General features: G+C 30.1%; 1 protein-coding gene across 2 annotated transcripts; it reads left to right on the forward strand.

Moving 5' to 3' along the window:
* Positions 1-5,730: 5,730 nt before the first annotated feature.
* Positions 5,731-10,679, forward strand: LOC125423718 (BTB/POZ domain-containing protein At2g13690). 2 transcript variants are annotated; one of them, XM_048478789.2, is made up of 3 exons: positions 5,731-6,800; positions 8,171-8,222; positions 9,424-10,679. In XM_048478789.2, exons 1-3 carry the CDS (start codon positions 6,093-6,095, stop codon positions 10,350-10,352), a joined length of 1,689 nt encoding a protein of 562 aa, XP_048334746.2. In that variant the 5' UTR covers positions 5,731-6,092; the 3' UTR covers positions 10,353-10,679. The 2 variants fall into 2 exon arrangements, with proteins under 2 accessions (XP_048334746.2, XP_048334747.2); XM_048478790.2 differs by lacking the exon at positions 8,171-8,222 and having other exon boundaries at positions 5,755-6,800; positions 9,414-10,679.
* The last annotated feature ends 898 nt before the right edge of the window (positions 10,680-11,577 follow it).

Genomic DNA, 11,577 nt, shown 5'->3' on the forward strand with positions numbered 1-11,577 from the left:
ACAAATATATATATATATATATATGTTTGTTTGGCAAGGGAGGGACAAATTTGATTGATAAGAGTTAGGTGTGAGCTAGTGCACCACGTAAGGCAACGTGGCAATCTAAATTGCCATGAATCTGTATACGTGGCGTCCAGAGGACGGGCGATTAAAACGTGGCGTGTGATGATGCCCTCGTCACTATTCCAAGAAAGTCCGTGTCGGACATGAAAAACAGGTTGATTTCCAGAAATGGTAAAAAAATATCCTATGGAACGACTTTGTGTTGGACGCTTACGTAGGTTTTGACCAATAAAATACTGCCACGACAACGTACGAGTCAAAAGTTTTACACGTGGTCCGCAGGATCAGATATTGTCCTGTTGTCGGCTCCTGGTTGACGTGGACTTTTGAAGTTTTGATTTGATGCGGATAAGGCGGACGGAATATCATGCACGTGAGTCAATTGGCGGTTCTTAAGCTTTGACTTTGACTTGGTGAACGTGAACCATATGGATATTATATGTATGATAATGTATCTGGATCACTTTTGAATTGGATCGGGTGGGTTGTTCGGATCTTCAAGGTCTAATCATGAGTTGGAGTTTTTATTAGTAATTTGGGTCGGTCGGTTTTTCATTTTTCAATCCACCCAACGTCAATAAAAAAAATTCAGAGGTGCATTGTTGTTTGGATTATGTTGGATTCTTATGTTTTTGGAGGAATCCCAAATTCACACTTAATATGATTTTCAATGCTTCAAAATTCTTTTCAGAAAAGAAAATCATAAGAAAATGTTGTCTATTTGTTCTTTGATTTTCTAAAATTGTTTTCGGAAAACAACGACTAAATGATAGGCCGAGCTGCTATGTACTGACTAACGGATCCCAAGTACTAAAAATCTAGATTCTTAATTATATTGACACAAAAAGTATGTTTTCTATAAAAAAATAAAAAAATGTAAATACTTGGGTGCATACAAAACACATATTATAATAATTATAAAAAAAACGTAAATACTTGTATGCATAAAATACACATATTAATATATGCATGAATTCTTTTTTTTTTTTTCTTTTTTTTGTAGTAAAACAATTCTCTTGAAAAGTTTTTTTATTTGTCTTGTATGAAAAATTTTATGTGAGGGTATTGAATTCTTTTTTATATTTTAATATTAAAACTTTAATAACTAAAGGTGAATTTTTTAATATGGATTGCAATTTATGTGACACAGGAGTTCAAAGAGCTTCCAATTAATGTTACATGAATATTTACTTGACAGACATTCAACTTTAAACTCGATTTCTAATTATTATATTTAAATACTAATTAATTAATGATATATATTTATTTTTTAAATAAAATAATTATAATTAATAATATCTATCTAGTTATCTTTTTCTTTTAAAAAAGATTATATTCCTGCTAAATATTAATTTTCTGAGTCATATTGCCTAAAAAATTGTTTAAAATAGACATTCTTTTTGTTCGAATAAACGCCTATATTTTTCATGTGACATACAAAATCTAGCAGTCCGTGGAGCCATTGAAAACACTTGTAATCCATAACCAATGTTAATAAATAGTTTTTTTTTTTAATTTAATTTTTAATTAGTTATTTATTTGCTATTGCATAATTAGAGCATCTCCAACTACTTTGTTTATAACTAGAATTTTTTTGGTCATATTAGAAAAATAGAAAATTGCTTAAAAAAAAATTTTGTTTGTCTAAACAATCTGTTAAGCTGTTTTAACAAGGAAAAAAAGAAAAAAAGTATTATCAAGATGACACTCTACTTTTTGAGACTTTACTAGACATTTTGAAATTTTCTCAAAAGAAATTTTTTCTTTAAAAAGTTATTTTTTAAAAGAGAGAAACAATAATAAAATATATGTATTAATTAATAACGATAAATCATCTTCAGCATATTATTATTGGAGAATAATTCGAATATTGGCTCTATATTTATGCCACTATATTTAGATGATACCAATTGCTATGCCACATAAGCAGCAATCCACATTCACTATTAATGATACTCTTAGATAGAACTTAGAAGTTAAATTACGAGATTTAGATGGAAAAAAATAAATACTATCGGAATTGTGAGTTTTTTTTTTTTTTTCCTTTTTCTGAAGCTTTTATAAGTTAAAATTCATATTGCAAACTAGTTCATTAGCAGTCAAATAGGTTGTTATGCTATTTACACTTATAACTAAGAGGTTATAAATTCAAAACACCAAAATGGAATATGAATTATTATAAATAATTATGAATATAATATTAGAATATGCTAACATGTCGAATGTTGAGAGATTAATTGTTTAACTGTAAATTGTACTTCTAGATGAATAAGTGACGTTGTTTTACACTTGTGACATTAATAAATTTTCAATATAAGGTAACTTTGTTCTTGAAAGATCAAAGTCCATTAAAATTTATGATACAGATAATTCATATATATATTTACAAATAAAAAATATTATTTGTTATTGTTGGTAAATAATCTCTAATAAAATCTATATGTCAAATGAAAATTTAAATGATTAATTAACTTTTAAAATTTTAAAATAATAAATAATAAAATTAAATATCCCAATTAAAATTTAACGGATAAATTAATAATTGTCATAAATAGTGACAAATATTAGGACTAATATATATATATATATATATTTACAATCAATCTTACATTTGGTTGACAATAAACTATTTGACTTTGTCAGCATTTAAATAACTTCAATAATTGATATTTAAAAATATATTTTATATTTTCTTATATTTCTATAAAAATTATTTTTTTCAAATAAAATTTAAGTATGCTACTCCATATATATTTGATTACTAATTGATTTTTAAATGTCAACCTTTAATACAATTCAAAATGTAATACAAAAAAATTGACAATGCGCATGATATTAGATTCAATAAATATATAAATAGAATAATTAATCGGTGTGGACATCTACCGGTTATTAACTTACAATTATGAGTAAATTATACAAAACCTCCTTTAAACTTTTTGTTCATTGGAAGTAACCACTAACTATTAAAATAACAAACGAGTACTCAAAATATAATTTGCAGTTCAAAGCCAGCTCCATCAAATTGCTCATTTTCTTTGGACTACAGAAGAGGATTCTTAAAATACTAAATATTTTTGAGTATTCACTCTATGTATACATTTTGTTTGGACCCCTAGGCAAAATAACAACTTGGTGCACGTAGTCTCCGGTTGGGGTCTGTCCAACGACCACTCATGTTGTGTTTCTCCTTTTTTGATTTCCAATCATTTTGTAGACATTGTGATTCAGGAGTCAATCTGATTCATTGGCAAGTGCCTTTTGTATGTTTATGTTTGAAAGCCAAAAAAAATAAAAAATAAAATAAAAGAGTAAACATGTAGTCAAAAACCAAATCAAGTTAATATTTGCATGTTTAGTCACTTAACTATACCTCCTTTTAGATTTCAATATAAACTTTATATTTATTTTTATTTTTTTAATTTTTAGAATTTTGCCTCCTAAACTTCTATCATTATCTGTTGCGCAATTAGACTTTAGCTAATTTTTAATCCAAAAATCTGTTAACTTTGTCATATATGTGGTGCACGTGAGGCGATTATAAGGGATCAATTGCAACTCTATAATAGTTTAAGGACGTAAATGTATAAACCCTAACAAATCTTTTTAAAGGAAATATTTTTTCTAAAAATAATTAATGAAAATATGAGAAATTTTATTTTATTTTTAATAGAGAATCTTGGGAAAATCAAGTACTGATAATATTTTTGTAAAAAATAAGTTTTTTCAAAAGGATAAGTTTTAAAAGTTATATAGTTTTTTTTTTTAATTATTCTTAAAAATATTGTCACGTACTATTTTTTTTCTTCTACTTCCTTTACTTACAACAGGTAATAATTGTTTACTTTTATTACAAAAAATTATAACACTTTTTAATTTCTATATATATTTTTAGATTTTTATTTTCTTAATTTATTTTTCAAAAGTAGTATTCAGTTCAGTTTTTAAACATTATTAATTTTATAATATTTTATTACTTGTCAGTATGTTAAAATTATTTCAGTTATAATTGCAAAAAAATAGTTATATATATATATTGATGTTTACATATATAATCTTTGAGGGAAAATTTTATTTACATTTAGATTTTTTTTAAAATTATAATTAATTTTATATTGATAAATTTTTATTAGTTAATTTTAATAATTAAAGGTTATAACTGTATTTTTACAATATCGTTCAATAAAAAAATAATGATTATTAATTTTTTTGTTAACCTTTTACTATTAAAATTAATTGATGAATTCTTATAGATAAGTTTGTTTTGATAGATAAACGAAAAAATAAAATTAAAAGAATGTTAACGACGATCCTCTAAATCTATGAGCCTAAGTATAATTGTAGCAAAATTAAAGAAGCTTAAAAGAAATCCATCCAATATTTAAACTACTTTTGTATACACATATGAAAAATTTAACAAATTTTTTTACCAAAAAAAGAAGAAGCTAAAAATTAATTGTGTCACAAATATTAGAATAGAGTTCAAGGGGTGAAATGTAGAAAAAAAGTTTATAAAGCAAAGTGCAAAATGTATTATAATTTAGTCAAACATACAATAAATCAAAAAATTGAAGATATTTATTTTTATTTTTCATATAAAATTAACAAAGTGGCTAACTTTTAGTTAGAGCTCTCCTTTTAAGTTATCATTGCAACAATTTTTAATTTAAAAGGGAAATATCGTAATATTTTGAATCCATAATTTTATGGGTGTGATTATAAAAGATATATACTAATTGAACTAACTTTACTTAACAAATCTTTTTCTAAATCTTAAAGCTAATTTTTCTCACCTACAAAAAAAAAAAAATCTAATTATTTATTTTATTTTAAAATTATTTAATTAAATGAGTTCATTTACGAAGAACAATCGTGTTTTTTAAATTTGTATGGATATCTTTTTACAAGGGTATTTTTTATGGTGAACAATATGTATTTAATTATTCCCTTTTTTTTTTTAGAAACAAAGCTAGGACTAAGGAGGTCATTTACAACTCATAAATAGTTGAGGAGAATCAATTTAGAAGATTTTTTTTTTAATAATTTATTAGAATAAAAAAATTTACCAAAATGATATAATAAGATAATGTGACTTTCATCACTTGAAAAATATTTTGGATAGACTTTTTTTATAACTCTATTCATCATTTATCTAATATAAATATTTATTTTTGGACTTAAAATATCTTTTATAAATATTTTTTACTAAATAAGATCGCAAAATTATGTGTTAATAAATTTTATGATTAAAAAAGTTAATACAAATGAATTCTAAAATAGGTAAGCGAATCTCAATAGGCAATCCAAAAATCCAAACCAATTATATATTAATATATGATTTAGTAAACAATTTAATCTTTGTATAAATTTATAAAGAGCAAAAATATGGTAACATAATTTTCTTTATTTTCAAGATCTATGTATGACTTTTTCTAGCTAATCAAACAGCCACAAATCTATACCTTTCCCCACCAAGAAGTGATTGAAAACCCAAAAGAGATGCATGTGATACGAAAAGTCCAGCTCACACTCAAGCTGCAATTTATACATTTTCCAAGAAAATGATAGCGATTCTTTCCCCTTTTTTTAATTATCTTTTTACTTTCTCTCACTAAAAACCATAAAGAAAAAGGAAAAAAAAAACAGAAAAATAAATAAAAAGCATAAATATGAAAAATAAAGTCTTATTAAACTCCTAAATTTCTTCACCCAACTAAACTAACAAACCGAACAAAATTCCCAAAGGAAAAAAAAAATAAAAAAAAGAAAAAAAAAACCACAAACGCCATTCCCGAGAAAACCAAAAAACCAACCAAACAAACAACGAACCAAAAAAAAAAAAAAAAAAACCTCTTAAAAGGCATTTTCTCCAGGAACAATGCTCTTCCTCTACTTGCACTCTCTCTCTCTCTCTCTCTCTCAGGGCTTTTTTTTGTTTTTTTGTTTTTTTTTTTTTTCACTTTCAGTTTCTCTCTCTATAACTCGCTAGCTGACCCGTCTTCAGCTCGCGATTCCACTCGCACCCCATGGACGATTCTTCACGCCGGAAACCGAGTCACCGCAGGGAACCGCAGTCTCGCCGGAGATCATGGTGCTGCTCGTTTGCCGTCCCACCTTCGAGCCCCGAGAACCTCTCTGCGTACAATCCCAAAGCACTTCACCAGAAGACCGACTCGCTAATGAAACCGACAAGCAACTCGGTGCCGAACTCGCCGTTGAGCTCCAAGTCCGGGTTAGGTTTGGGCCGGATCGATCCTCGGAGGATCTTGTCTCCAGGCAGAGTCTCGCCGATCGACTCCGATCCTACCGTCGGTACGGTTCAAGAAATGGAGTCCCATCCGTCTCCGGCCGTCGATTCCGCGGCCGAGCTGAGATCCCAGAGCTTTCGGGAACCGGACGAGAGGTTCGGGGGCGAACCGGAGGGTTTGTCAGGTTCTGAAGGCAATATGTTTGATGTGAGGTTGAATTTGAGAGGAAAGAGAGGTGGAGGGTTGGTTTTGGAGCTGAACTCGGAGGTACTGTGCATGAATTCAGAGTTGTTCGCGGGGCTAATCGAGGAGTACAGGAAGGGTTCAGTTTCGAGCGGGTCATGTGGGTCGAGAATGTGTAGAATAGAGGTTCCGGAGGTGGAGAACTTGGCGGTGTTCAGGGAGACCATAGAGCTTATGTTTGAGGATGATATAACAAAGCGCCTCCTCAACATCGGAGTATATCGGACTATAAATGTACTTGAGGTCCGTGATTAACTCTCACTCCCTTTTTTTTTTTTTTTTAATTTCTATTTTCATTTTTATTCTGGTGTCAAATTTTTGGTTTCTTGTTATTTTTTTTATTTTTTTATTTTTAAGCTAAAACGGTTTCTTGCTAGTTATGTTGCAAGGATTAGCTGGTTTATTATAATTTATTATTATTATTATTATTATTATTATTTTATATTTTTATTACCTTGGAATTGTAGGATTTTTATTTGTTTATTTTTTCAGTCTGGAACTTTTTAATCCGTTGAGCTTTGAGTAAGATTTTTGAGGAACCAATTAGAAGAGACCTATAATAATATAGAATTTAGTTTTTAACTTATGTTCATAGCTCGTATTTGTTTCTGCCGGACGTAATCATTTTCCTTGGAGTTTGCTAACTTGGTTGATTTTAGATTGATGATCCTGTTAGCGCTCTAAACCCATCTAGAAATCCCTTTATTGGTTTTGGTATGATCTTTGATACTTTACATGTTAAGAAGACTAGAGTAGATGAAAATCATTGCTACCCTGAGGGCAGTATTAGATCTTGCCTAAAGGAAGTTAAAAAAAAGACTTGTTGGGAGTAAACCTAAGCATCGCAAATGTTTGTTGTTTGTGAATTCGGTTTCTGAATTCGGTTCTGAGCTGGTGTTCATACTCATATAACTGGAAGTAATATGGGTTTCAACATTCATGTAATGTAAGAGGGAACTGGGAAATATTGTAGTTCAGGAGTACTAAATGTTTCTCCTGGACGTTGAACTAGATGTGTTATACATTGACTTAAGTGATGGTTCTGTATTTAACTGTCGAAGGAGATGTGGATCACTCGTTTGTATGCCTCTTTATGGGTGTCTAGTATCTAATACTATTAAAAGGGCTGAAAGAAAAGTTCAGAAGAAAGGTCAACTGCTGTCACATAATAGATACAACAAAGGATCAATGCTTCCAGTAGAATTAAGGCAACCTTGGGGCTCCATTACAAGAGAAACATAATAACCTTTAATTGTATAGAATATGAAGGTTATCAATCATACAGGTTCTCATAAGGATTAGCTGATAATATATCTGTTTGTCCCAGCTATTAGCAACTCAATTACATTATTTTGTATATGTTGCAAGTCTACAACCAATATTTGAGCATATCCTGTCTGTTTATATTTTAATCTTGACTCATTATTCTTTGCATGCAAAGTCAAATGTAGATAAGTCGATACATGTTCTTTCTATTTTACTCTTTTAACAATGTACGCCTGACTTGAATCAAACTTACCAAAAAAGCAATTCCCATTTGTAATCAAGAAGGTTTCTATTTAGTTTAGAAATTTTCTATAATTGACATTGCTAATGTACTTATTGGTGTATAGATGTTTTTACTTCATATTTCTCCGAGCATCAAGGGGAAGTTAATGAACCAAGGTGAATGCTCTATTGCATAATTTGGTTAGGCTTGTGAATGCTTTTCTTCACTTTAAAGAATTGTTGTTGGTCAATTTAGTGCTAGCTTGTCCTTTGGCAAACTTAGATGCAAGTAAGCCATACCACCGGATGTTGTGGATGCTGCAAAACTGTTTGACATAGTAATCAATTTTGCATTGTCAAGAGTGTGGGAAAACTGGATTTGCATATGGATTTGGACTTGGCTGCATGAGTTTTGCAGGAAGAGGCAAAATTGACCTTTTGATCTCTATTTAGTTTCCTGGATTGAATTGCTCTATATGGCTCGCTGAATTTTCAATTTCAATTGCCTACTTTCCTAGTTTGCAGATTCTAGATATTGTTTGAAGCTTTTTTTTGAAAATATGCAGGTAAAATTTTCTCCAACTTGTTCACTCTTGGTTTTTAATTTAGAGTTGGACCTTGCTAATCACCGAATATTCACATAAATGGCCTTATAGACAATATATGTTTCAATTAGAGGTTTTTTATAAATAAAATAAATAAAAAAATGGCAATTTAGAGTTTTAAAGCTTTGGTCTGAGTGAAAAAAAAGAAAAAGAGCAATCAATTACTTTACGAAAAAACGATGATTACTTTCATTTTTTCCTTCCAGTTTTATTTTATCTTATATTTTCAAAAAGTTAAGCATATACTGTGTATATAGATTATCTACATGAATGCTAGGTGGTTGATTTTGTCCCCCCCAAAAAAAAAAAAAAAAAAAAAAAAAAAACTAATAGACCCGTTTGACATTATGACAATTCAACTTATAATGGGAACTGCATTTAATAATTACTAGTATTACATTAGTAAGTTATTATTTGTAAAGAAACATTAGAATTTATGACCTTCATAATTTTCTCTTTGCCAATGCTACCTATTTTTGTCTATTCTCCCTGCATATGTTACACACTTAAGTGATATGGCAAACAAGACATAGCATTACTGTATGAAGATGCACCTTATTAACAAACATATAGCATTACTGTACGAAGATGCACCTTATTAACAAACATTCATAACATCCACTGTTTGTTTTAAGAAAAGGAATATTGCTCCTTGTTGTGGGTAATGAAATTATGAAGCTTGTTGAAGCTATAATTAAATAAGAAGTATGATATTCCAATTGATGGCTTTGTGACTTTAATGGCTTTTTCTTACTAAATATAGGTATCAGCAGGTATAATGTTTACTAAGGGTGTAATATCCTGTTTGAAGTACCTTGAGGCTGTTCCTTGGACTGAGGAAGAAGAGGGGAAACTAAGGAGCCTGTTTTCAAGGTTTAAGTTTGATGACTCAACAACTAGAGACATATTGGCTAGACTATATATGCTTGACTCAACAGACACGAAGCCAGATTTAGCCAAACAACTTGTTTGGTCTATCACCACTTGTACAGATGCCAATGCAAGGAATGAGCTAAAAACATTATTCAAGGGTCTTCTTTGCAAAAGTTCTGTCTATGAGAAGAACCATCCTGAACTCAGTAAGGAGGATATTTATGTTATCTGCTTATCATGTTTAGATTCACTTGTTAACCTGTTCAAGGAGGCTTCAAGTACTTTCTCTCCTGAGAAACCAGTGATGAAGGAGACTGGTAAGCCTTTGATAGAACGCATATCAAGACAGGTAGATAACATTAACTGGCTGCTAGATATCCTTCTTGATCGGCAAATGGCTGAGGAGTTTGTGGATATATGGGCTGATCAAGGAGACTTGCTTAGAATGCATGAGAATGCATCTCCAATGGTCAGGTATGAGATTAGTCGGGTTACAGCATTTTTAGTCATTGCCATGGGGACCAGAAAACTGCACTGTCGGTCAGAATCAAGATCAGGACTCCTCCAGGCTTGGTTTGGTCCAATGTTGATGGACTTTGGTTGGCTTCAGAGATGTAGAAAAGGGCTGGACACGAAGGCATTGGAGGAAGCTATGGGTCAGACTCTTCTTACTCTTCCCTTGAAGCTGCAGTATATGTTGTTTATGGAATGGTTCCGAAATTTCTCAAAACACGGTTCTGAATGCCCTAATCTGAGTAAAGCCTTCCAAATTTGGTGGCGTCGGTCATTTCTAAGAGGCTCAGAAACTAATGCAATTGAATCTAGGTAAGTGTTTTCTCATCATTTTCCACTTCCTATATTTTCTAGTGTAGGTGAAGAATTCTGAAACATCCGGAGGAAGTGAATAATGTAGATCAACTTTGTAAAATTGTTGTAACAGCTATTAGAGCATAAAAAGGCAGCATATAACTTCTGTGATTATTATCGCTTGCCATCTTCCTTGTCCTAGAAATTCAATGGAACGTGAGAGGGGTTCAAAAGGGGTAGTTCTTGGGGGTTTTCTTCTTATGGTGGCAATTGGTAACAACAAGGCTTTGCTCATCGGAGCCATCAAATATGCTTAAGCCAACTTATCAAGGCAACATTCTTTTGGTTATTGTGTTTGTCGTGATTCAAAAGACAACTCGATAGCTTAACTGGACATAAAGATACAAAATCTAACAATTTCTATATCCTACTCTGAATCTCACGGAGAATGGCGATTAACTGGTTTTGTTGATGGAACGAATCAGTAATTACTGATAAATACTTCCAAATCGTGGTTTCGGGGGATTACAATCCCAATATAATCTGTCAGGCCATAATTATAGGAATTATCGATGTTCATATGTTATAGTAGCGAGATTATTTTTGAATTATCATAGGACTCAAGTTGTTTGAAAAAATTCTAAATCCATTTCAAATTGTTATAGGTGAAGAAATGCTTTTTATCAGAATTTTCTGTACTTATATGTTTCTGCCAGAGATGTATTTGTGATAAATTGCCATCTATTTCAAAAGCTTAGGTTAATAGGAAGTGGGTTTAACAAAATATATCAGGTTCATTCTCAATACATCCCTTATGGTGAAGGTCATGAAAGGGAGAAAAATAAAAAAAATTAGGCTTTACATATGCCAAACAATGCAACCAACTCAAATAATAATTCACCATAAATACAAATGTAAATGAAGGTATCAACTATTGAATACAAGATTTTTTGATTACTAAAATTCTAATATTGGATTACATTATCGTCTATTTTAAATATTTAAGCTGATAGAAAATAAGCTTGATAATATATGTAAAATTTATTTTTAAAAATTATTTGTTTAATTCAAAAATATTTCATGACTAAATTGTAAATTATAATATTATGGACCAATATTTTCGAGTACATATTTTCTGTGCTTCTTAAAGCACTAAACTAAAAGAAATATTAAAATATTTTAATAAACTGATAAATCATAATAAACATGTGCTTTCGTTTTTGTTTTTTCTTTTTTTTCTTTTTTTT

The sequence above is a fragment of the Ziziphus jujuba genome, chromosome 7, assembly GCF_031755915.1.
Source record: "Ziziphus jujuba cultivar Dongzao chromosome 7, ASM3175591v1".
In the NCBI taxonomy this organism is placed as follows: domain Eukaryota; kingdom Viridiplantae; phylum Streptophyta; class Magnoliopsida; order Rosales; family Rhamnaceae; genus Ziziphus; species Ziziphus jujuba.